The following is a 24,638-nucleotide window of genomic DNA, read 5'->3' as shown; positions in this document are numbered from 1 at the left end:
ACCCCGATTGGCGGAAACGAGCGAAGCGGGAAATCGGCACAGCCCTGATTGGTCAGACGTCTGACAGCTGCTAGTATAAATAAGAGCGATGTTCTTCTGTTGTTTGCCTGGTTCCTAATAAAGTTAAGTTGCTTAACTTTGCTGTCCTGCCTGCTCCTTCAAAGCACTTTGTGCCATAAAGGTAAAGGTAAAGGTTCCCCTGCACATGTGTGCTAGTCGTTTCCGACGCTAGGGGCCGGTGCTCATCTCCGTTTCAAAGCCGAAGAGCCAGTGCTTGTCCGAGGACGTCTCCGTGGTCATGTGGCCGGCATGACTAGACGCCAAAGGCGCACGGAACGCTGTTACCTTCCCACCGTAGTGGTCCCTATTTTTCTACTTGCATTTTTACGTGCTTTCGAACTGCTAGGTTGGCAGAAGCTGGGACAAGTAACAGGCGCTCACTCTGTTACGCGGCACTCGGGATTCGACCCGCCAAACTGCTGACCTTCTGATTGACAAGCTCAGCGTCCTAACTTTGTGCCATATGATTGAATTATTCTGGCAAGATAGAAGGGGATTCCTACAGTTAGATGAGTATTAACAACAAAAGATTTATTTCCAATGGAAGTCTCAGACAGATTTTGGTTAAGAACTGCCACTTCCTGACCAAGAAATAGAAATACAACCAGGAACAATTTTAAAATTTAATAGTATTTTCTTCTACTTTTATTTACCTCTTTGGCATGAAAATTACATACCTCCTCATCTTGGTCATAAACCTTGTTGAAATGATTTGAAGCCTATCCACCTTCTTCCCAATGCTATCACAATCACTTTAACTAATGGAAGAAATTATTAGAAATCATTAGTTACACATTTCCTGTCCATACAAATAAAAATTCCAACCCATAAATATATGGAATGAATTAAATTACAGGTAGTCATTCTTCTTTTAATGAATACATAATGTTTAAATCAGTCAGTATATCTCTGTATTTGCATTTGCATTTGTATCAACAGGAAATGTGTAACTGTGAAAAACTATGTAGAAAAAGCATATGAGTATGAAGACTAAATGATTATTAGAAATTGTTCATGAATGAAAGTCTGTTTCTCCATTTTCAAATTCAGACACAAGAGGTCACTGTTTCCTAAGGAAAATCTAAGTGAAACTAAAAATGCAGAGCCCCTCCCTTAAAGGGACCAACATTCCTGACAGCCAGATCCAAAACAAGAACATCAAAAACACAGAAAGCTCAACAAGCCAAGACCCAACCTATGAAAGCATTGCCAGCATGGCTGGGCTACGTGGGCTCTGCTCCTGACCCTTTGAAGGCAAGGTATTTAGAGAAAAAGAGCAGAGCTTGCGGGTACTGTGCCTGTGTCTGCGATGCTTACCTGGCCGAAGGGGCTGCTGCAGCTGCTTCTGCTCCAGACTGCCTGGAAAATGGGGAGCGGCCAGCTCCATTATTCTGTGCTGGAGGAATCCCAGCACGGCACCTTTGTGGGTCGCATCACCCATGATCTGGGGTTGGAGGTGAGTGAGCTGGTGCCTCGGATGTTCCGGATGCTATCCAAAGGAGAGAAGGAGTATTTTGAGGTAAACCTGCAGAATGGGATCTTGTTTGTAAATTCCCGGATAGACAGAGAGGAGCTGTGTGCCAAGACTGCAGACTGTGTCCTTCATCTGGAGGTGATTGTGGAGAAACCTCTGAGGTTCTTCCATGTGGAGGTGGAAGTCAAAGACATGAATGACAATGCTCCCATCTTCTCTGCCAGGGAACAGATCCTGAGCATGGCTGAACTGATAACCTCTGGCACCCAGTTCCTATTAGAAGGAGCATCTGATGCAGATATTGGTACCAATGCGCTGTTAACCTACAAGCTCAGCATGAATAACCATTTTGTTCTGGAATCAGGAAGTGATGAAGATGAGAGTAAATCTGTAGTGCTTGTATTAAAGGTTCCACTTGATAGAGAGGAGAGCCCTGTGCATCATTTAGTACTGACAGCTACTGATGGGGGTGAACCAAAACTCACAGGAACTGTTCAGCTGGTCATCAATGTGCTGGATATAAATGACAACCCTCCTGTATTTAACCAATCTGTTTATAGGGTGAAATTGCTAGAAAATACAGCTATTGGGTCATTAGTTATTACTCTGAATGCAACAGATTTAGATGAAGGGATAAATAGAGAAATTATTTATTTTTTTAGTAATAGCCTACCTCTACATGTCACAAAGATATTTAGTATAATTTCTGATACTGGGGAAATTAGAGTAATTGGAAAATTGGATTATGAAGACATTAATTTTTATGATCTTCAAATTATTGCAGAAGATAGAGGGAATTTTCCGCTGTCAGGACACTGTAAAGTTCTTCTTGAAATACTGGATACAAATGACAATATTCCTGAAATATCAGTGAATTCCCTTTCAATACCTGTTGTTGAAAACTCACCATCAGGGAGTGTAGTGGCAATACTCAGTGTTTCAGACAAGGATTCTGGGATCAATGGACAAATGAACTGTTTCCTCTTCCCCCCTGGAGTACCCTTCAAACTCGAGTCCACATTCAAGAACTACTACTCCCTGATTGTTGGTGCAGTCCTAGATCGAGAGCAGGTGCCTGAGTACAGGATGGTTGTGACAGTGGATGATCAGGGAGTTCCACCCCTGTCTTCTAGCATCAGCCTCTTAGTGCCTATCGGTGACATAAATGACAATGCTCCAGCCTTCACACAGCCCTCCTACACAGTCTTCGTGAAGGAGAACAACCCCCCTGGTGCTCACATCTTCACAGTATCTGCCTCAGACCCAGACGTAGCTGAGAATGCCCTGCTCACCTATTGGATAGACGAGAAGCTGTGGCCATTGTCAAGTTACATCTCTGTACATTCGGAGAGTGGAAAGCTCTATGCTCTGCAGTCCTTGGACTATGAGGAGTTCAAACTGCTGGAGTTCCAGGTGAGAGCCAAGGATGCTGGAATGCCCTCTTTGTGTGGCAATGTGACTGTTCAGGTCTTTGTGCTGGATGAGAACGACAATGCACCTGCCGTGTCAGGATCATCAGAAGAGAACCTGATTCTTCTAGTGGTCCCCGTGATGCCTGGGCATATTGTAGGCAAGATCCATGCCTTGGATCTGGATTCTGGCTACAATGCATGGCTCAGGTATGAACTGCTTGAAGAAAGCAGTGGTCCATGGTCTGTGGGCCAGTATAGTGGTGAGGTGAGTACCAAATATTCTTTGGATGAGTCAGAAAGAAGCAAAATCCAGAATGTGTTGATTGTGGTGAAGGATCATGGGAAGCCTCCACTTTCATTTACAGCTACTTTGAGTGTGTCACTGGTGAAAAATGCCCAGGCCATCCTAACAGAAATTCACCTCCCCAAGATAGGAAAGAGCTTCGTGCCCCTGGTGGACTCGATCAACGTCTATCTGATCATTGCCATCTGCTCTGTTTCCAGCCTCTTCTTGCTGGCCGCTCTCATCTACGTGGCCCTGCGATGTCACTACAAGGCAAAGGAATCCATGGTTCATGGCCCTGGCATGGCCACCCTGGTCTGTGCCAGTGAAGTGGGCAGCTGGTCTTATTCCAATCGCCACAGCCACATCCTGGCAGGGGTGAGCGCAGAGGCTGGTGCCAAGAGTGATCTTATGATTTTCAGTCCCAACATTCCCATTTTTGCAAATAATGGGGAACATGAGAATGAGTCAGAAAGGCCCCCAGATTCATCTAAAGAGGTAAGTTGTGCTGTTTATGGAATCCTTGACATTTGGACAACATTAGATTAGTGTGGTACCTGGGTAGGATCACTTAATACAACACTGATTTTTAAATTATATATCAGATTTAATTTGACAGTTCTGTAAGTAAATACATAGCTCTCTTTCTGGTTTATAAGTTTCAGCTAAATGAATACATTCATTTTTTAATAATTTTCTATTTCTAACAATTTTTTTTTAATGGGAATAGCTACTGGAATATACACTTTGCAGTTGTACTATTGGTCTGGATTTTTTTTCTTCTAAGAGAATAATTATAAATATGGTCTTCATGTGTTCTGCTACCATACTCTTCACTTTTTAATTCACATACTAAAGAGGTGATATATTTAAAGTCCTTAACTACATTCATTAAAATTTAACAAATCTGTGTAATCCCTTCTTCTATCTTATCATATATCCCTTTCATTTTGAATGGAAAGAAGAAATTGAACACTTATGCATGCATAAAGTAGGTTTCAATGATTTTTTTCTTGATAGTTTCATCCTTTAATCAATCCAGAATGGATTTTCAAGCCGATGCCTCTTTTAGGAACAATATTTAAGGATGATCAACTGCAAATTTATTAAACATCATTTAGCAGCTTGATATACAGAAGTATTAATGCATATATTTGTTGGAATTTTTATTCTTTATTTTTTGTTATCTTGAAAACAGAATTATAATATTTTAAGTACTTGGAGAGGACTAATAAGTAATGATAATGATAATGATAACAACAACAACAACAACAACAACAATAATAATAATAATAATAGAGTTGGCAGGGACCTTGGAGGTCTTCTAGTCCAACCCTCTGCTCAGGCAGGAAACCCTATACCATTTCAGACAAATGATTGCCCAGTCTCTTCTTAAAAACATCCAGTGTTGGAGCATTCACAACTTCTGAAGGCAGGTTGTTCCACTGATTAATTGTTCTAATTATATTTGATGATTATGCTGTTATAATCCCTTGAATAAAAATCATCAAGGGATCACTTTACAATATACTTTAATTTAAGTATTTACTACTTTAAATAGCAAGAGACAGGCTGCACAAGACCAAGCCTTAAGAACAAATGCATACAAAATCAGAATTGAGAAGATAGCAACAGACAGCAAATGCCATCTGTGCAAAGAAGCTACCAGGAATATCTGCTAAACTGCTGCAAGATAGCAGACTGACCACACACAACAGCATGACAAAGAAGCAACAATGTTGCATTGGAAGATAAGCAAGAAATGCCATTTGCAAGCAGGAACATAAAATAGCGAAAGTAATAGAAAATAAAAAGGGACGTTAGATTCAAACTGACAGGCACCTGCCACATAACATCCCAGACTTGTTGATAAGAAAGGCAAAAAAAAAAAAGTCTGGAGAGTGGATGTGGCAGTATCTGGAGACAGCAGAATAGAATAAAAAGAACTGGAGAAGATAACAACATACAAAGACTTGTATATGGAAATAGAATGACTGTGACAAAAGAAAGCAAAGGTAAGTTACCAAATGGCAGTTGGTCCCTTGGGTGCAATCCCAAAACAACTGGAGCACCTTGAACACCATTGACAAAATCACTATCCAACAATTGAAAAAGGCAGCTTTACTCTGAACTGCTTACATCCTGCTATGACACCTTTAACACCATCAAACATTCACATCCACCCATCCTATCCCATGTCCTTGAGAAGGACTCGATATGTGGATAAAAATGCCAAATCCAGTCTGAATATCTGACTGACTGTGTGATGAACCAAAATAATAAAACCTGGCAACTTCTCTGATTTAAAAAGCCTCATACAAAAAGCAGTATAGAAATGCTCTTGCATTTTGGTTTTCTTCCAGCCAAATAACTTATGAACTATTTGGGAGCTGGAGGTAAAACTCTTCTACAACAGATGAATGGAAAAATAGCAAAACATTTGACTCGTGTATAGAAAAGTAAGGAAATATTAAAGTTTTGCACAATTTCATGTTGTCAGTCGACCAGTTGCATCTGTTCCTGGATCAAGAGGCTCTGCTCATCATCACTCATGCCGATTCACATCCAGGTGGAGAGCTGTCATGCACTCTATATGGGATTGCCCTAGAAAAGTATCTGGAAGTTTCAGCTGATGCAAAATGCAGTGGCATGGGCGGTTATGTGTGTCTCTAGAACAGCATATGTTACATTTCTGCTCCATGAACTGCATTGGTTACTACTTTGCTTATAGATCCATTTTTTAAAAATCTTTAGAGTCTATTATGTCATCGAGTAGGGTTATTTAAGGACTGCCTCTTCCCAATTACATCTTCCCATTCCATTATGTTTGGCAGAAGAGGTATGTTGCGAGTCCTGTCTGCTAACAAGTTACATCTGGTAGGACCCAGGAAATGGTCTGTACGTATGTTGTATATAGTATGTTTAGGTGTGTGTCATGTACGTGTTTCACTTTGAGAGCGGGCAACTAAATTTCATTTTTGATGTGTGCCATTGTGCCCACAGTAAAAAAAATGACAATAAAGGTTATCTTATCTTGTAGCTTTTTTTATTGTATGCCAGACAGTCATGTTTGTGTGATGAGTGGATATATAAATGTAAGTAGGTAAGAAGTAAAGAAGGAAGGAAGGAAGGAAGGAAGCAAGCAAGCAAGCAAGCAAGTAAAAAGTAATTAAATAACTTTTTGCCAGATTTCAAACCAGAAACCTTCTATTTACAGCAGTAAAAAAAGGAGTAAGTCTAGAACATGGGTGCCGAACTCAATCTTGTCACGTGACGTATTGTGACGTATCACAACTTTTTTGCATTTGCGGAGCTGGGTGGGCGTGGCCTGCACATGACACATCCAGTCCACGGGCCGCCAGTTTGACACCCCTGGTCTAGAAGAATGGCAAAATGTCTATGGAGATTCTTAGTCTTCCAGGTCATGGTTGTCCCAAAGGAGCTTTTTCAAAAAGCAGTTGGACTTTCTTTAGTTTGAAGACATTGCCATTTGAAAAAGCACCTGTGGGACAAAAATGGCAGTAAAAAGTTTTGTTAAAAATATGCAGCTTGTGCACGCATACTGTATATGTGAATGTTGATTCTTCTATATATAGAAACTTAATTTTGTAAAAATATATTTGTATGTATAAATATTTGTACACATATATAACATTTCTATGTATAGGATGACATGGCCATAGGAAAGAAAGAGATTTGCAGCTGTTATTATTAATTTTGGTTTTGAACAGAAAGGCAGGGAGGATTGAATATCTTGCAAGGTTGTCACTACTTTATTGATCAAAATAGATTTTTAAAAACCAGCTTCAAATAAAGTCAGCATGAGCACAGGATATCAGTTTTAAACAGCATGTACTTTTAATTTTTTTAATTTTTTTTGTTACTTTTAAATGGATATTAGCCACCCAGGGTTGCATGGTAAATGAGTGGCTATCAAAACTGAATAAAAGAGAAATAAGTAGATGAGGAATATTAATGAAGAATATTCAGTATTAATTATTCTAAACATTGTTTTCATATAGAACGTATCTGTGTCTGATGCAAAGAAGGTGACATGTGGAAAAAAGAGATAAGGTGATGTATAAAACTTTAAAATAGAATAGAATAGAATAGAATAGAATAGAATAGAATAGAATAGAATAGAATAGAATAGAATAGAATAGAATAGAATAGAATAGAATAGAATAGAATAGAATAGAATAGAATAGAATAGAATAGAATTTGAAGGGACCTTGGAGGTCTTCTACTCCAGCCCCCTGCTCAAGCAGGAGAACCTATACCATCTCAGACAAGTGACTATCTAGCCTCTTCTTAAAAATCTCCAGTGATGGAGCACCCACGATTTCTGGAGGCAAGCTGTTCCACTGGTTAATTGTCCTCACCGTCAGGAAATTTCTCCTTAGTTCCAGGTTTCTTCTCTCTTGGGTCAGTTTCCAATCATAGTTTCTTGTCCTGCTCTCTGCTGCTTTGGTGAATAGCGTGACACTCTCTTCTCTGTGGCAGCCCCTCAAATACTGGAATACTGCTACCACGTCTCCCTTATTTCTTCTTTTCTTTAGACTAGTAGTCAAACCCAAGTCCCGCAGCCATTCTTCGTATGTTTTAGTCTCCAGGCCTTTGAACAGGGAGAAAGCAGACCTGCTTAACTCATACTTTGCATCAGTCTTCACACAAAAAGGAATTACAGCCCATCATACCAAAAACAAACAAACAAAAAACCCAAAAGAAAACCCACTGCAAAAGACAAACTAGAAAAAAAAAATTAAAATAAGCAAGAAAATGGTAAGAGAATACCTATCTGACCTTGATGAATATAAATTGCTGGAACCTGACAGGTTACATCTCAGAGTTCTGAAGGAGCTGGCTGATGTTATCTCAGAACCATTGCACCACAACTTTTATAAATCCTGGAGCGCCGAGGAAGTACCTGAGGATTGGAAAAGGGCTGATGTGGTTCCCATCTTCAAGAAAGGGGGGAAAAACGGACCCAGGAAACTACAGACCAATCAGTTTAACATCAATACCTGGAAAGATCCTAGAAAAGATAATCAAAAAACAGATCTGCGAACAACTGGAAGCAAACAAAGTTATAACTAGTAGCCAGCACAGATTTGTAAAAACAGATCATGCCAAACCAATCCTATTTCATTCTTTGAGAAACTGACTAAACTAGTAGATCAGAGAAACACTGTGGACATACTTAGATTTCAATAAGGCATTTGATAAAGTAGACCACAACCTACTCCTTGGTAAGCTAGAAAAAAGTGGAATAGACAACATTACCACCAGATAGATCTGTAACTGGCTGGCAAACCGTACTCAACGAGTAGTCCTCAATGGCACTACATCCACATGGAGAGAAGTAAGCAGTGGGGTACCACAAGGTTCCATTTTAGGCTCAGTACTCTTCAATATCATCATCAATGACTTAGATGAGGGAATTGAAGGGGAACTCATCAAATTTGCAGATCACATCAAACTGGCAGGAGTATCCAATACCCCAGAAGACAAACCCAGGGTCCAAAAAGATCTTGACAAACTTGAACAATGGGCCCTATCCAACAAAATGAGTTTCAATGTGGAGAAAAGCAAAGTTTTACATTTAGGCAGGAAAAATCAAAGGTATAAGTATAGATTGGGTGAGACCTGGTTTAAAAACAGTAACTGTGAGAGGGACCTTTGGAGTCCTAATGAACAATCACTTGACTATGAGCCAGCAGTGTGCAGCAGCAACCAAAAAAGCTAATGCAATCCTGGGTTGTATAAACAGAGGCATAGAATCAAGATCACGTGAAGTATTAGTATCGCTTTATAAAACCCTAGTAAGACCACACCTGGAATACTGCAGCCAATTTTGATCGCCATATTACAAAAAAGATATTGAGAGTTTGGGAAAAAATCAGCTTTATGTCTAGTTCCCTCCTCCACCTTTTGGATGACAAAGTTGTCGGCTAGGTTGGTTAGGAATCTGATCTCCCACTCGCTGCAGTGTTTGTCTCCCAGTTGATATCTGGATACAGTTGCAAGAAAAAGTATGTGAACCCTTTGGGATTATGTGGGTTTTTTTGCATGAATTGGCCATAAAATGTACTCTAAACGTCATGTAAGTCACAACAATAGAAAAACACAGTCTGCTTAAAATAATACTACACAAACATTAGCTGTTGTCATGTTTTAATTGAAGATAAAATGGAAACATTCACAGTGCAGGGTGGAAAAAGTATGTGAACCTTTGGACTTAATAACTGGTTGACCCTCCTTTGGCAGCAATAACCTCAACCAAATGTTTCCTGTAGTTGCAGATCAGACCTGCACAACGATCTGGAATAATTTTGGACCACTCCTCTGCACAAAACTGTTTCAGTGTAGCAATATTTTTGGGATGTCTGGTGTGAATCGCTCTTTTAAGGTCATGCCACAGCATTTCAATCGGGTTGAGGTCAGGACTCTGACTGGGCCACTCCAGAAAGCGTACAGTATTCTGTTCTGTTGAAGCCATTGTTTTGTTGAATTACTTGTATGCTTTGGGTCATTTTCCTGTTGCATCACCCATCCTCTGCGGAGCTTCAGTTGGTGGACAGATGGTTGTACGTTTTCCTGCAAAATGTCCTGATAAACTCTGGAATTCATTTTCCCATCAATGACAACAATCCGTCCAGGCCCTGAGGCAGCAAAGCAGCCCCAAACCATGATGCTCCCTCCACCATGTTTTACAGTGGGGATGAGGTTTTGATGTTGGTGTGCTGTGCCTTTTTTTCTCCACACATAGCGTTGTGTGTTTTTCCCAAACAACTCAGTTTTGGTTTCATCTGTCCATGTTTGAAGTTTGCAAAAGAGCACCTGGATGTTCCACAGCACTACTGGCAAAATATACTGTGGATATACTGTTCAGCCAGGTTCTCTAGAGCTGCCAGTTGGGTCCTCCGTTGCTCCGCTGCCTCTGTTGTGCTGCCTTGCTGCTGCCTGCAGATCTCCTAGTCTGCCACTGTTGCCGCCCACCACCTCTGCACTGCCCACAACCACCTCTCCATCTGTTGCTCCCTGCTACCGCCGCCTACTGTCTCTGCACTGCCCCCAGCCGCCTCACCGTTCTGCTGTTCTGTGCTGCCGCTGGCCACCTCCTCACCAGCGCTCGAGCTGCTGGTGCGCTAGTCTTCACTTCATTGGGCCTGGCTGGGTCGCTGGGCCTTTCAGGTAGGCCTCTGTTGGCCTGGAAGTCCTCCAACAGCCCCTTTATGATCCTGCACGGCTGCTCTATTGGATGGGGGGGCACTCCGGTTCCTCCTCAATGGGCCTCCAGTCTCTTGGGTAGGCATCTCGGGTACAGCTGGGCCCCACTCAGCAGGCAAGTTTGCCGTAGGCCGCTGCTCTTGTTGGTGTCTTCCTCCTAACCTCTTGAATCTTTCCTCTTCTTTTCCCTTCTCCAGTCTTTTTCCCCCTCAATGACCTATCTTTCCTTCTCAACCTCTCCTCTTACCATTTTGTCTTAATTTAATAGCCGCTTTTCTCCCCGCGATGTAACCATGCTTCCTCTGTGGCCGCCATCTTGATATTTCCTAATGAAAAGTGGTTTGCTTTTATTTAACAAAATAAAACTTCAGAAGAACTTGCAACCATAAAAATTGAAAAATTTCAGAATGAACAAACAAAAAGGAAAAAATGCGTAGAGGTACACATGCATAACAATATAGATATTTTTATATGAGTGAACAACGGACACTTCAGAACAGTCTTTGAAATGGGATTCGTTAGTTTATTTAATCCTGATCCTGAGGCCCCTTTGCTGACTCCCTCTCGCTTCCTAGAGCTGACTTTAGAAATTCCAGTCTGGATTGAGAGCTGGATTGGTGCTTTCAAGACAATGGCCACCACAGGTCATTCTTCTGCTTGTTGGCTTTCTCAATTGTGGAGACAGGCAAATGTTCCTTGCTAGCCCCCTTTGTGTGTAGGTCTCCCGGTATCTTTCTTTTAACTTTATGGATAGTTCCCTCTTAACTAGTTCCCATTCTTTTCCTTTGCTTTCATAGATATGTGCATCAAACTCAATTTCATTGAGGGCCGCATCAGCATTGCGGTTGCCCTCAGGAGGCCGGGTGGGTATTGCCAGGGTGGGTGTGGCCTACTGGATGGGCGTGGCTAGAGTGTGTATGGCCTACTGGGTGGGCGTGGCCAGCTCTACATCGTTTGCATCAAGGGAGCCTATGGGGGTCTGGGCAGGAGTGGGACAGATCTGAGGGTCTCTGGCAGGAGGAGGGTCTCTGGGCCAGGGCCAAGGCAGTGGGGGCCGTTCCCTCACTGTTTCCAGGATGGCTTCACGGGCCACATGAAACCACTTCACGGGCCGGATCTGGCCCCCGGGCCTTGTGTTTGACATGTCTGATCTATGGATACCTTCAGAGTCCATTCCGTGTTCCCTCCTTTGATGCTCATTTCTTTTCATTAGATTTTTCCCCCTCCCCCTTTTATTGCAACATCATTACTTTGATGCTGAAATGATTATATTAAAGGAAACAGATTGTTCCTTCATTGCTACATGTCACTGCAAGACCATGAAAACTTTGAAGCAAAGAAAAAAAACCCTGATGATTAAACTTCAGTGAAACAAAATGGCATTTACTGAAATCTTACAGCTTTATTCCACTACGTTGCAACCAAAACATTTTTTTTAAATAAAAAAAAGAGAAACTTTCCTTACTGTGCAAAACTCTATATTAATTACAGAGTGGGAAAACAAGGGAAACGTTAAACCCATTTGGGACACAAAGTGTGGGCATTGGGAAATCTAGAGTGAGTGGGGAAAAAGGGAAGGAGGAATATTCATTGATTTAATCAGCCATTTTTACATCAACCACTTCTTTGTGCAGGGAAGGATAGCATGAGATGCAAACAATCACACACCTCATTGCTAGGAATCGAAATAAAAGTACCTATCCATAAAAAAGGAAACTAATTAATGTAACATACAGTAGGTATAGAAAAAAGAAGTCTTTTTTCACAATGGAAACATTTCGAATTATAACCACAAGAGGTCGCTGTTTCCTAAGGAAACCCTCTAAGTGAAACTGAAAATGCAGAGCCCCTCCCTTAAAGGGACCGACATTCCTGCCAGCCAGATTCACAAGGGAAACATCGAACAACACAGAAATCTCAACAAGCCAAGATCCAACCTATGAAAGCATTGCCAGCATGGCTGGGCTACGTGGGCTCCGCTCCTGACCCCTTGAAGGCAAGGTGTTTAGAGAACAAGAGCAGAGCTTGCGGGTGCTGTGCCTGTGTCTGCGATGCTTACCTGGCCGAAGGGGCTGCTGCAGCTGCTTCTGCTCCAGACCGCCTGGAAAATGGGGAGCGGCCAGCTCCATTATTCTGTGCTGGAGGAATCCCAGCACGGCACCTTTGTGGGCCGCATCGCCCAGGATCTGGGGTTGGAGGTGAGCGAGCTGGTGCCTCGGATGTTCCGGATGCTGTCCAAAGGAGAGAAGGACTATTTTGAGGTAAACCTGCAGAATGGGATCTTGTTTGTAAATTCCCGGATAGACAGGGAGGAGCTGTGTGCCAAGACCACAGACTGTGTCCTTCATCTGGAGGTGATTGTGGAGAAACCTCTGAGGTTCTTCCATGTGGAGGTGGAAGTCAAAGACATGAATGACAATGCTCCTGTCTTTTCTGCCAGGGAACAGATCCTGAGTATAGCAGAACTGATAACCTCTGGCACCCAGTTCCTATTAGAAGGAGCATCTGATGCAGATATTGGTACCAATGCGCTGCTAACCTACAAGCTCAGCATGAATAACCATTTTGTTCTTGATTCAGGAAGTGATGAAGATGAGAGCAACTCTGTACTACTTGAACTGAAGATTCCACTTGACAGGGAGGAGAGCCCTGTGCATCATTTAGTACTGACAGCCACTGATGGGGGTGAACCAAAACTCACAGGAACTGTTCAGCTGGTCATTAATGTGCTGGATGGAAATGACAACCCTCCTGCATTTGATCAATCTGTTTATAGGGTGAAGTTGCTAGAAAATACAGGTAGTGGGTCATTAGTTATTATTCTGAATGCTACAGACTTAGATGAAGGGATTAATAGTGAAATTTCTTATTTTTTCAGTAATAAAGTACCTCAACATTTTAAAAATACATTTGATATTAATTCTGATACTGGGGAAATCATGGTGATTGGAAAATTGGATTATGAAGACACAAATTTCTATGAACTTCATATTGTTGCAGAAGATAAAGGCAGTCCTCCATTGTCCAAACAATGTAAACTTCTCATTGACATATTGGACATAAATGACAATATTCCAGAAGTATCTGTCAATTCTTTATTTGTGCCATTACCAGAAGATTCCACACCAGGGACTGTGGTAGCCATCATCAATGCTTTAGACAAGGATTCTGGTACCAATGGACAGGTAAGATGTTTTTTGTGGCCCACCGGAATACCCTTCAAACTCGAGTCCACATTCAAGAACTACTACTCTCTGATCGTTGGTGCAGTCCTAGATCGAGAGCAGGTGGCTGAGTACAGGATGGTTGTGACAGTGGAAGATCAGGGAGTTCCACCCCTGTCTTCTAGCATCAGCCTCTTAGTGCCTATCAGTGACATAAATGACAATGCTCCAACTTTCCCACAGCCCTCCTACACAGTCTTTGTGAAGGAGAACAATCCCCCTGGTGCTCACATCTTCACAGTATCTGCCTCGGACCCAGATGTAGCTGAGAATGCCCTGATCACCTATTGGATAGACGAGAAGCTGTGGCCATTGTCAAGCTACATCTCTGTACATTCGGAGAGTGGAAAGCTCTATGCTCTGCAGTCCTTGGACTATGAGGAGTTGAAACTGCTGGAGTTCCAGGTGAGAGCCAAGGATGCTGGAATGCCCTCTTTGTGTGGCAATGTGACTGTTCAGGTCTTTGTGCTAGATGAGAACGACAATGCACCTGCCGTGTCAGGATCATCAGAAGAGAACCTGATTCTTCTAGTGGTCCCTGTGATGCCTGGGCATATTGTAGGCAAGATCCATGCCCTGGATGCGGATTCTGGCTACAATGCGTGGCTCAGGTACGAACTGGTTGAAGAAAGCAGTGGTCCATGGTCTGTGGGCCAGTATAGCGGTGAGGTGAGTACCAAATATTCACTGGATGAGTCAGAAGGAAGCAGCAAAATCCAGAATGTGTTGATTGTGGTGAAGGATCATGGCAAGCCTCCACTTTCATCTACAGCTACTATGAGTGTGTCACTGGTGAAAAATGCCCAGGCCATCCTAACAGATATTCACCTCCCCCAGACAGGAAAGAGCTTCGTGCCCCTGGTAGACTCGATCAACATCTATCTGATCATTGCCATCTGCTCTGTTTCCAGCCTCTTCTTGCTGGCCACTCTCATCTACGTGGCCCTGCGATGCCACTGCAAGGCAAAGGAATCCATGGTTTACGGCCCTGGCATGGCCACCCTGGTCTGTGCCAGTGAAGTGGGCAGCTGGTCCTATTCCAATCGCCACAGCCACATCCTGGCAGGGGTGAGCGCAGAGGCTGGTGCCAAGAGCGACCTGATGATTTTCAGTCCCAACATTCCCGTTTTTGCAAATAATGGGGAACTTGGGAATGGGACAGAATTGCTCCCACATTCAGCTAAAGAGGTGAGTTTTGCTCTTTTTTGGAGTCCTTGACATAAAGTCAACACCCTATATTTGTGCTTCTATTTTAGTGTTAATCTCAGTACAAACTATTGTTTCAACTGAAGTGTTAAATTTAAAATAATAGTCTTGGCAATGAACATCTTTGTTAATCAATTGATTTAAAAGTCATTAATTCTAAGAAATTTTGGAATATATGTGGCTACTGAGGTACATGTTAAATTTGTAGTTTATTTAATAGTTTTCAAAGTTATTTCTCTAATAGAAAAATAAGTAAGCTTACTATCATTATTTTACTTAATAGGGCATCTCTCCATCAAAAGTGACTCTGGGTATTTATTATGTTTTGCATTTTTTTTTGTTTTTGTTCATGATTCTACTAAACAAGCGGAACATTTAAATAATTTTGATTTTGTGAATAATTTTACTCTTTAATGAATAAAGTATGGATTCTCAGTCTGATGGGGTTTTTTGAATAATATTTCTGGCTGATGCATGTATTCCAAACTTTTAAAAGAACATTGTTTGTGAATATCTTAGGAACTGGAAGGAATCAATAAATTAATAAACAATATAATTTGAAAAGAAGGAAAGCAGAAAGATCCTTTAACTGCAGATTGTTTCTGCTACGTGTAGTCATTTTATCTGGTAACTATATGCTATTACTAGAAATCACTAAAGCATAATTTTATAATTTTATTTGTATTGATAAATTCTTCATGTTGAATGGATTCTCAATTTGATTCCTCTTTTCAAACCAGTGTTCATGCTGTGTATATGGATTTAAAGTTTATTTAAGAGTATTTGGACTTCCTTAAGTTTGCTCTTAGACTTTCTAAAGTTTTTCATATGTTGTTGATACTCAAAGTTGTTGGATGCAATATTCTAAGTATGGTCTTACCAAGGCATTATAAAGCGGTAGTAACACTTCATGTGATCTTGATTTTATCCCTCTGTTAACGCAACTTAAGCCTGCATTGGCTTTTTTTGGCAGCTGCAGCAGCTCATATTTAAGTGGTTGTCCACTAGGACAGTAAGATCCCTCTCACAGTTACTGCTACTGAGGCAGGTACCACTTTTTATACCTATGCATTTGATTTTTCTTGCCTAAGTGGAAAACCTTATTTTTCTCACCATTGAATTTCATTTTGTTGGATAGGATCCAGTATTCAGGTCTGTCAAGATCCTTCTGCAGTGTCTGTCCAACTGGGAAAAAAAAGCCATTGCTAGTAATTGACTTACCTTCTATGTTGATGAAGGGGAGATACAATAGTATTTCTTTACGCAGGACATTTCTTCAGCTATTCCAGTACTGCAAATAAAATCAGCAGTATATGTTTTTCTTCACTGCCCACTTCCATTGAGAGGGCTGGACCAAAATGAAAGTTCTAATTTGAAATCTTTAGCAATGTAGCAAAGTTCTGTTTGATTGTAATTGCTTCAATCACTCACCTGTGAGTGAAATCATTCTACCTCAGGTAACTAGATAAAGAGTGCCCCTGTGATTTTTAAACCAAAAGCCCAGAAGGAAAAGTAGCTTGCTCAGGAAAAGAAAATAATTAATAAAATCAAAATACATTGCTCCTAGATTTTGAATCTCCTACATCCTAAGCAAAATCATAAGCCTTGTGCTATTTCAGCATTATTTAGGAAGGAAGCTATTGACTCTATTAGACTGCAAAGGGGTTGAAAAGAAAGGGATTTTGATTTTGGAATTGGCTGTTGAGCCTGCATATATGTAATTTGGTATTTTGACTCTGTATACTGTATGTTGTGTATTGTATATAAATATAATTTAAATATGTGCATGATCTTAATTATTGACATCTTGATAGGTTTCCCTTGATCAGCACTTTTTAGTATGGGGAATGGTGAAAATTTATTATTCAAGATTGGAAGGATAAATCTACATTTTACAACCCTAACAAGACAGCGTGGGTGAGTTTTGCTGGTTTCAGGTGTGGCTCAGTCTGAATAAAGACAGAGTCCAGGTATTTGCCTTTAATTCTTTTACATGTTTATTCGGCTGAATAAAAACGGGCCCCTCTGAGGAAGAGGGAACACTGAATACACTTTGACACTCATATTTATGTTTGCTGCATTGTTTACTTCACCACCCAGAAGCACTGGCACACTCCACCCAGACAAGCTGACAGACTCTAGATAAAATAAAGTAGTACAGAAATAGCTATCCATTACCCTTGGTGGTCTTCCAAGAACATCAAGTGTTATCAGACAAGACAGTCACTTGTCTGAAATGGTATATAGGTTCTCCTGCTCGAGTAGGGGCTGGACTAGAAGACTTCCAAGGTCCCTTCCAGCTCTATTCTATTCTATTCTAATCTCAGGGACATTAGGTGTTTCCCGAGGAACGTTCCATGACCTTGAAGGCCTGCTGAGGCAACTGGGTTAACTGCACATATGTTTCATCAAGTTTGTCATTGGATTCGTCGGATTCCTGATCAACAGGTGGGTATTTGGACCTTCTGAAGAAAAGGTTTTTCATACTTTAGTTCTGAATGGGGTGGCACTACTCAAGACAGACTCAGTGCACAATCTGGGGGTCCTCCTAGACTAACAGCTCCTATAAGGTAAAGGTAAAGGTTCCCCTGCACATGTGTGCTAGTCGTTTCCAACTCTAGGGGCCGGTGCTCATCTCCGTTTCAAAGCTGAAGAGCCAGAGCTTGCCTGAGGACGTCTCCGTGGTCATGTGGCCGGCATGACTAGATGCCAAAGGTGCACGGAATGCTGTTACCTTCCCACTGTAGTGGTCCCTATTTTTCTACTTGCATTTTTATGTGCTTTCGAACTGCTAGGTTGGCAGAAGCTGGGACGAGTAACAGGTGCTCACTCTGTTACGCGGCACTCGGGATTCAACCCGCCAAACTGCCAACCTTCTGATCAACAAGCTCAGCATCCTAACCCACTGAGCCACCGCGTCCCTTTACTTGAAGACTAGGTGGCTGCTGTGGTTAGAGAGCCTTTGCACACCTTTGGGGAGTATGCCAGCTGCGCATGTTCCTGGACCAGGAGGCCCTGCTCACCATCACCCATATGCTTGTAATCTCCTACTTAGATTACTGTAATATGCTCTACCTGGAGCTATCCTTGAAGAGTATTTGGAAACTTCAGTTGTTGCAAAATGTGGTTGCACGGGTAATAAAAGCTATATGGCACATGTAACACCATTACTCTGTGAGCTGCACTGTTTGCCAGCGTGTTTCTGGGTGCGATTCGAGATACTGATTCTCACCTTTATAACTCTGCATAGCTTGGGACCAGGTAATCTGAAGGACCATCTTTTCCCAAGAGTTTCTACCTGTTCGATCAGATCCAACAGACTCGGTGTGCTGCAGACCCTGTCAGGAACTAGAAGATGGCCTTTTTCTGCCTTATGGAATATCCTTTCCTCAGACATTAGAATGGTCCCAACCTTGTTAGCTTTTTACAATCCTCTAAAAACTTGGCTGTGTACCCAGGCCTGGGGCTCAGAATGTGTGAAGGGTCCCATTACTTGGCTTTGCTATTAGTTGATTAATCATAATGGCTGCTGTCTACATTTACAGTATACTTAATTTACTTTGTAGATGTTTTTTTTAAAAAAAACAACAATTAAATTGGGGTCATTATTACCCTTTCCTTGGAATTATGTTGTTTGTGTGATTCTTTTTCAGGATTTTTTCTTTTCAATTTTGAAATTCACTAATTTAATTAGTACTATTGTTTGGATGCATTTTTTTATGTATCTGAAACATAGTATACCATGTCTTGCACTCTGAATGATAGGCAATAGGTTCTTATATTCTTGTTTTCTTTCACATATAACAGTTTAACTGTTAACTATCATATCCTTGCTCTGTCTTCCCTTCTTAAGACTTCCCAGTTCCTTTAATTAGCTTGTAATCAGTGATCATCCTTGTTTTTGTCTAAATCTCTTCAAGTTTATCTGAATCCTTCTTAAAGTGTGCGAAGAACTGAACACAGGACAAATGGGCTGATTGCAGATAAAATGGAATTTGGGGTAAGAGATTGATCACCTTCAGGAAAGTTTGCTGAACTAATAAGCGTTAGTGTCCACAATTTTATTAGTAGACCACAATAAAAATGGTTTTCCCATGCCTTTTAGAATACATGGAGACAAACCTGAAGGATAGTAGAGTTCATTATTTGGTAGAAGATTGTATTATTCTTATAAGTAAAGCTTTAATAAACATAGTTTATGAATCAGAGAGACATAAATTATAGAAAAGATCCCAAAGATGTTTTTCTTTGAAAATATTTGACTTCTCATCCAAGAAGCTTCTTCAGCTCTGACTGGATGGTGGGAAATGGAAAGATTTATACTTCTGCAGACAGCTGCTCATTTGCATTCTTTTAGTGAGTGGTTAAAGCTACCTGGAGGGTTATCTGTGTCTCCAGGGTCACCTGAGTAGTGCAAATGTGTGTGGAGCCTTTTTGGAACTGTTGAAAGGACTGTGTTGTAGACCAGAGATAGATGATGTCGGATCCCTCTCCCTCTGTTGAGGGAGGGCTGTTCAATTTTGACATAGATGGCCTCTTTGACCCCTCTTTCAAACCAGCGGTCCTCTCTGTCCAAAATAAGGACAGACCCCTTAACACTGAAATTTACAGAAACCCCACTCACACAGATCAATATCTACATTTTGATTCACACCACCCATTGGAGCACAAACTGGGAGTTATCAGAACCCTACACCACAGAGCTGAAGGGCTACCTACCCGCAAAGAAGGAAAAGAAAAAGAAATAAAACACATCAAGAAAGCCCTCAGAACTTGTGGCTTTCCCAAGTGGGCCTTCATCAAATCTCAAAAAAGATCTAGCAGGAGCTCCTCGATAAAAGACAAAGAAGAAAACAATAAATGAAGCAACGTTGGCATTCCATGTTGCAAGAATATCGGAAAAGCTCAAGAGGATCTTCAACCAACACAACATACGTGCACACTTCAAACCTAAAAATACACTAAGGCAGAAGCTTGTTCACCCCAAGGATAAAACACCCAGGCACAAAGTGAGCAACGTGGTATATGCAGCACAATGCAGTGAGCCATGCGCAGATCTGTACATCAGGGAAATGAAACAACAACTTCATAAATGTATGGCACAACACAGGAGAACAGACCCAGCAGGACAAGATTCAGCAGTCCATCTGCATTTAAAAGACAAAGGCTACTCTTTTGAAGACATTTTGGACAGAGAGGACTGCTGGTTTGAAAGAGGGGTCAAAGAGGCCATCTATGTCAAAATTGAACAGCCTTCCTTCAACAGAGGGGGAGGGATCCAACATTATCTATCTCCAGTCTACAAAACGGTCCTTTAATTTAACGCTTCCAAGAAGACTGCACACCCATTTGCACTACTCAGTGACCCTGGAGACACAAATAAGCCTCCAGGTAGCTTTAACAATTCAACTCGCTAAAAGGATGCAAATGAGCAGCTGTCTGCAGGAGTATAAATCTTTCCATTCCCCACCATCCAGTCATAGCTGAAGAAGCTTGTCTGATGAGAAGCAAAACATCTTCAAAGAAAAACAAGAAAGTCCAGTTGCCTCGTGAAAAAAACATCTTTGTGATCACTATGACCTGGATGAGTGAGAATCTCCACAGACTTATAGAAAAAGATCTTGGAAATAAATTCAATAAACTAATGCAAAGATTCCATCAGGTGCAAGGAACCAGAAATGATACGATTATTGTTGCTTGCCTATAGACAGGAGACTTGTTAGAATAAAGCAGTACAAAACTACTAGATAAATACTCCAAAGTTTTAGGGAGGATCTCCCTTCAGCACTCAAAAGGGACTCAAGGCTACTCAACTGTTTACTCCTCCCCTCACTTCAGCATCATATTCCATCATGGATACGTTTTACAGCATTCATACATAGGACCATCTTGACTCTGCTTATATACTTCTAGTAAAGAAGCATTTACACCTCCAGCTGTGCCTCCATTGCTGAACAAGTCTTACAATTGAGATTATTTTTTCCTAATGCCCAGTTGAAATCTGCCTCCTTTTTCATTGATTATGTGCTATCAAATTGCTGTTGACTCTTAGTGACCACACATAGATTTTTTTCCTCTATTACAATCTGTCCCTAACTAGGTCTTTCAGGTTTCCAGTGGTGTACTCACAGAATCCATCTACCTTGCTGTTGGTCATCCTCTTCTTCTCTTTCATAGAATCATAGGGTGGAATGGACCTTGGAGGTCTTCTAGTTCAACCCGCTGCCCAAGGCAGGAGACCATATTGCGTTTCAGATAAATGGAAGACTGAGCCAGTCAATTTCTGTCTTGATATCAAAAATATATTTCAGGAATAAAGTCAGTTAAGATATCACATGAGCTTGCGAACTTATCCTGCTTGTCATTTGCCTAAAAGATTTAAGAGCTACATATCCAGCAAAGACAGGTAATTCGAAAAATAATTCTGGACATAGCCCTCGAAGGAAAAAGGATCACAGGGACTGAATAAAGAATGGAGATCTGCTTCTCATTTTAAAATGCGGTCACAAGAGGTCGCTGTTTCCTAAGGAAACCCTCTAAGTGAAACTGAAAATGCAGAGCCCCTCCCTTAAAGGGACCGACATTCCTGTCGGCTAGATCCGCAAGGGAAAGATCGAACAACACAGAAATCTCAACAAGCCAAGATCCAACGTATGAAAGCATTGCCAGCATGGCTGGGATACGTGGGCTCCGCTCCTGACCCCTTGAAGGCAAGGTATTTAGAGAACAAGAGCAGAGCTTGCGGGTGCTGTGTCTGTGTCTGCGATGCTTACCTGGCCGAAGGGGCTGCTGCAGCTGCTTCTGCTCCAGACCGCCTGGAAAATGGGGAGCGGCCAGCTCCATTATTCTGTGCTGGAGGAATCCCAGCACGGCACCTTTGTGGGCCGCATCGCCCAGGATCTGGGGTTGGAGGTGAGCGAGCTGGTGCCTCGGATGTTCCGGATGCTGTCCAAAGGAGAGAAGGAGTATTTTGAGGTAAACCTGCAGAATGGGATCTTGTTTGTAAATTCCCGGATAGACAGGGAGGAGCTTTGTGCCAAGACTGCAGACTGTGTCCTTCATCTGGAGGTGATTGTGGAGAAACCTCTGAGGTTCTTCCATGTGGAGGTGGAAGTCAAAGATATTAATGACAATGCTCCTGTCTTCTCTGCCAGGGAACAGATCCTCAGCATATCAGAATTCATAACGTCTGGAATACGATTCTCTTTAGAGAGAGCCTCTGATGCAGACATTGGTACTAATGCTCTGTTAACCTACAAGCTCAGCCCAAACAACCATTTTATTCTTGATTCAGGAAATAATGAAGATGAGAGTAAATCTGTAGTACTTGTGTTAAAGGTTCCACTTGACAGGGAGGAGAGGCCTGTGCATCATTTATTACTGACAGCCACTGATGGGGGTGAACCAAAACTCACAGGAACTGTTCAGCTGGTCATTAATGTGCTGGATGTAAATGACAACCCTCCTGTATTTAATCAATCTGTTTATAGGGTGAAGTTGCTAGAAAATATAGCTAGTGGGTCGTTAGTCATTACTCTGAATGCAACAGACATAGATGAGGGGATTAATAGGGAAATCACTTATTTTTTAAGTAATAGCCTACCTCTAGATGTCACAAAGTTATTTACTATGAATTCTGATACAGGTGAAATCAGAGTGAATGGAAAATTGGACTATGAAGATATTAATTGCTATGAACTTCAAATTGTTGCAGAAGATAAAGGCAGTTCTCCATTATCAGGACATTGTGATGTTTTTGTTGATGTATTGGACATAAACGACAATATTCCAGAATTATCTGTGAATTCTCTCTCTGTGCCACTGCCAGAGGACTCCCCTCCAGGGACTGTGGTAGCCATCCTCAGTGCTTCTGACAGGGATTCTGACAACAATGGACAAATCAACTGTTTCCTCTTGCCCACCAGAGTACCCTTCAAACTTGAGTCCACATTCAAGAACTACTACTCCCTGATTGTTGGTGCAGTCCTAGATCGAGAGCAGGTGGCTGAGTACAGGATGGTTGTGATGGTGGAAGATCAGGGAGTTCCACCACTTTCTTCTAGCATCAGCCTCTTAGTGCCTATCGGTGACATAAATGATAATGCTCCAGCCTTCACACAGCCCTCCTACACAGTCTTTGTGAAGGAGAACAATCCTCCTGGTGCTCACATCTACACAGTATCTGCCTCGGACCCAGATGTAGCTGAGAATGCCCTGATCACCTATTGGATAGACGAGAAGCTGTGGCCATTGTCAAGCTACATCTCTGTACATTCGGAGAGTGGAAAGCTCTATGCTCTGCAGTCCTTGGACTACGAGGAGTTGAAACTGCTGGAGTTCCAGGTGAGAGCCAAGGATGCTGGAATGCCCTCCTTGTGTGGCAATGTGACTGTTCAGATCTTTGTGCTGGACGAGAACGACAATGCACCTGCCGTGTCCGGATCATCAGAAGAGAACCTGATTCTTCTAGTGGTCCCCGTGATGCCTGGGCATATTGTAGGCAAGATCCATGCCTTGGATGCGGATTCTGGCTACAATGCGTGGCTCAGGTACGAACTGGTTGAAGAACGCAGCGGTCCATGGTCTGTGGGGCAGTATAGCGGTGAGGTGAGTACCAAATATTCACTGGATGAGTCAGAAGGAAGCAGCAAAATCCAGAATGTGTTGATTGTGGTGAAGGACCATGGAAAACCTCAGCTCTCAGCGACAGCCACCCTGAGTGTGTCACTGGTGACAAATGGTCAGACAATCAGAACTGATATTAATCTTCGAAGATCAGGGGAGAGCTTCATGCCCCTGGTGGACTCGAACAACGTCTATCTGATCATTGCCATCTGTTCTGTTTCCAGCCTCTTCTTGCTGGCCACTCTCATCTACGTGGCCCTGCGATGCCACTGCAAGGCAAAGGAATCCATGGTTTATGGCCCTGGCATGGCTACCCTGGTCTGTGCCAGTGAAGTGGGCAGCTGGTCCTATTCCAATCGCCACAGTCACATCCTGGCAGGGGTGAGCACAGAGGCTGGTGCCAAGAGTGACCTTATGATTTTCAGTCCCAACATTCCCGTTTCCTCAAATAATGGGGAAGTTAGGAATGGGACAGAATTACTTCCAGATTCAGCTAAAGAGGTGAGTTTCTAGTTTTGTTTGATATTCATTCAAAATCATATTTCTGTTATATCACTTTATCTATCTATCTATCATCTATCTATCTATCTATCTATCTATCTATCTATCTATCTATCTATCTATCTATCTATCTATGTCTATCAGGTGTCTATCTCTATCATTTTACATTTACAATAATGGTCAATAGTACCTGGTTTGCTAATCTGGATATTTATTTGCAAATCTATAATATTTTTTGTAAGGAAATATTTTTTGAATTATAGTGGTATTCAAAGATATGCTTCAAAGTCATATTTTATTTGTCTGCATGATATAGTAGTAAATTTTATTTTTCTATTTGTCTTATATTAATTCTAGGCGGATTCTAGCAATGTTTCTCAAACTTGGTAACTTTCAGATATGTGGACTTCAACTCCCAGAATTCTCAGCAACAGGAATTATTGGAGATGAAGCCCCTACCTTTTAAGCTGCCAAGGCTGGGAACTGAAATACTAATCTAGCTCATCAAGCAGTCAACCAATACATTCTAGAAATCCACACGGAGTTTTGCAGGACAATTTTTATCAGGCTAGCCTTTTTTTCCATTAAATAACTTCCTGAGTAAATTGGTGGGAATAGGTGAT

The 24,638-nt window shown here is 41.7% G+C and overlaps 2 protein-coding genes across 2 annotated transcripts in view; both read left to right on the top strand.

Moving 5' to 3' along the window:
* Positions 1-1,369: 1,369 nt before the first annotated feature.
* On the top strand, positions 1,370-22,673 carry LOC308666670 (uncharacterized protein; the record flags this gene model as incomplete). Its single annotated transcript, XM_081325563.1, has 8 exons — positions 1,370-3,777; positions 5,593-5,625; positions 12,320-12,455; positions 12,529-14,871; positions 16,704-16,806; positions 17,217-17,337; positions 18,810-18,889; positions 22,535-22,673. 5 exons carry the CDS (start codon positions 1,370-1,372, stop codon positions 16,770-16,772), a joined length of 4,989 nt encoding a protein of 1,662 aa, XP_081181689.1. The 3' UTR covers positions 16,773-16,806; positions 17,217-17,337; positions 18,810-18,889; positions 22,535-22,673.
* Positions 21,872-24,638, top strand: part of LOC308666669 (protocadherin alpha-5-like) — a gene marked incomplete at its 3' end in the record, with an annotated part of 15,924 nt that continues 13,157 nt past the window's right edge. Inside the window, exon 1 of the mRNA XM_081325562.1 lies at positions 21,872-24,015. Within this exon, the coding sequence (XP_081181688.1) occupies positions 22,519-24,015 (1,497 nt within the window). The 5' untranslated portion in view covers positions 21,872-22,518. The remainder of the gene's footprint in view (positions 24,016-24,638) is intronic.

The sequence above is a fragment of the Vipera berus genome (assembly GCF_964194415.1).
Source record: "Vipera berus genome assembly, chromosome: 3".
In the NCBI taxonomy this organism is placed as follows: domain Eukaryota; kingdom Metazoa; phylum Chordata; class Lepidosauria; order Squamata; family Viperidae; genus Vipera; species Vipera berus.
The sequence above is the reverse complement of the archived record's forward strand: the minus strand, read 5'-3'. Positions and strand labels throughout refer to the sequence as shown.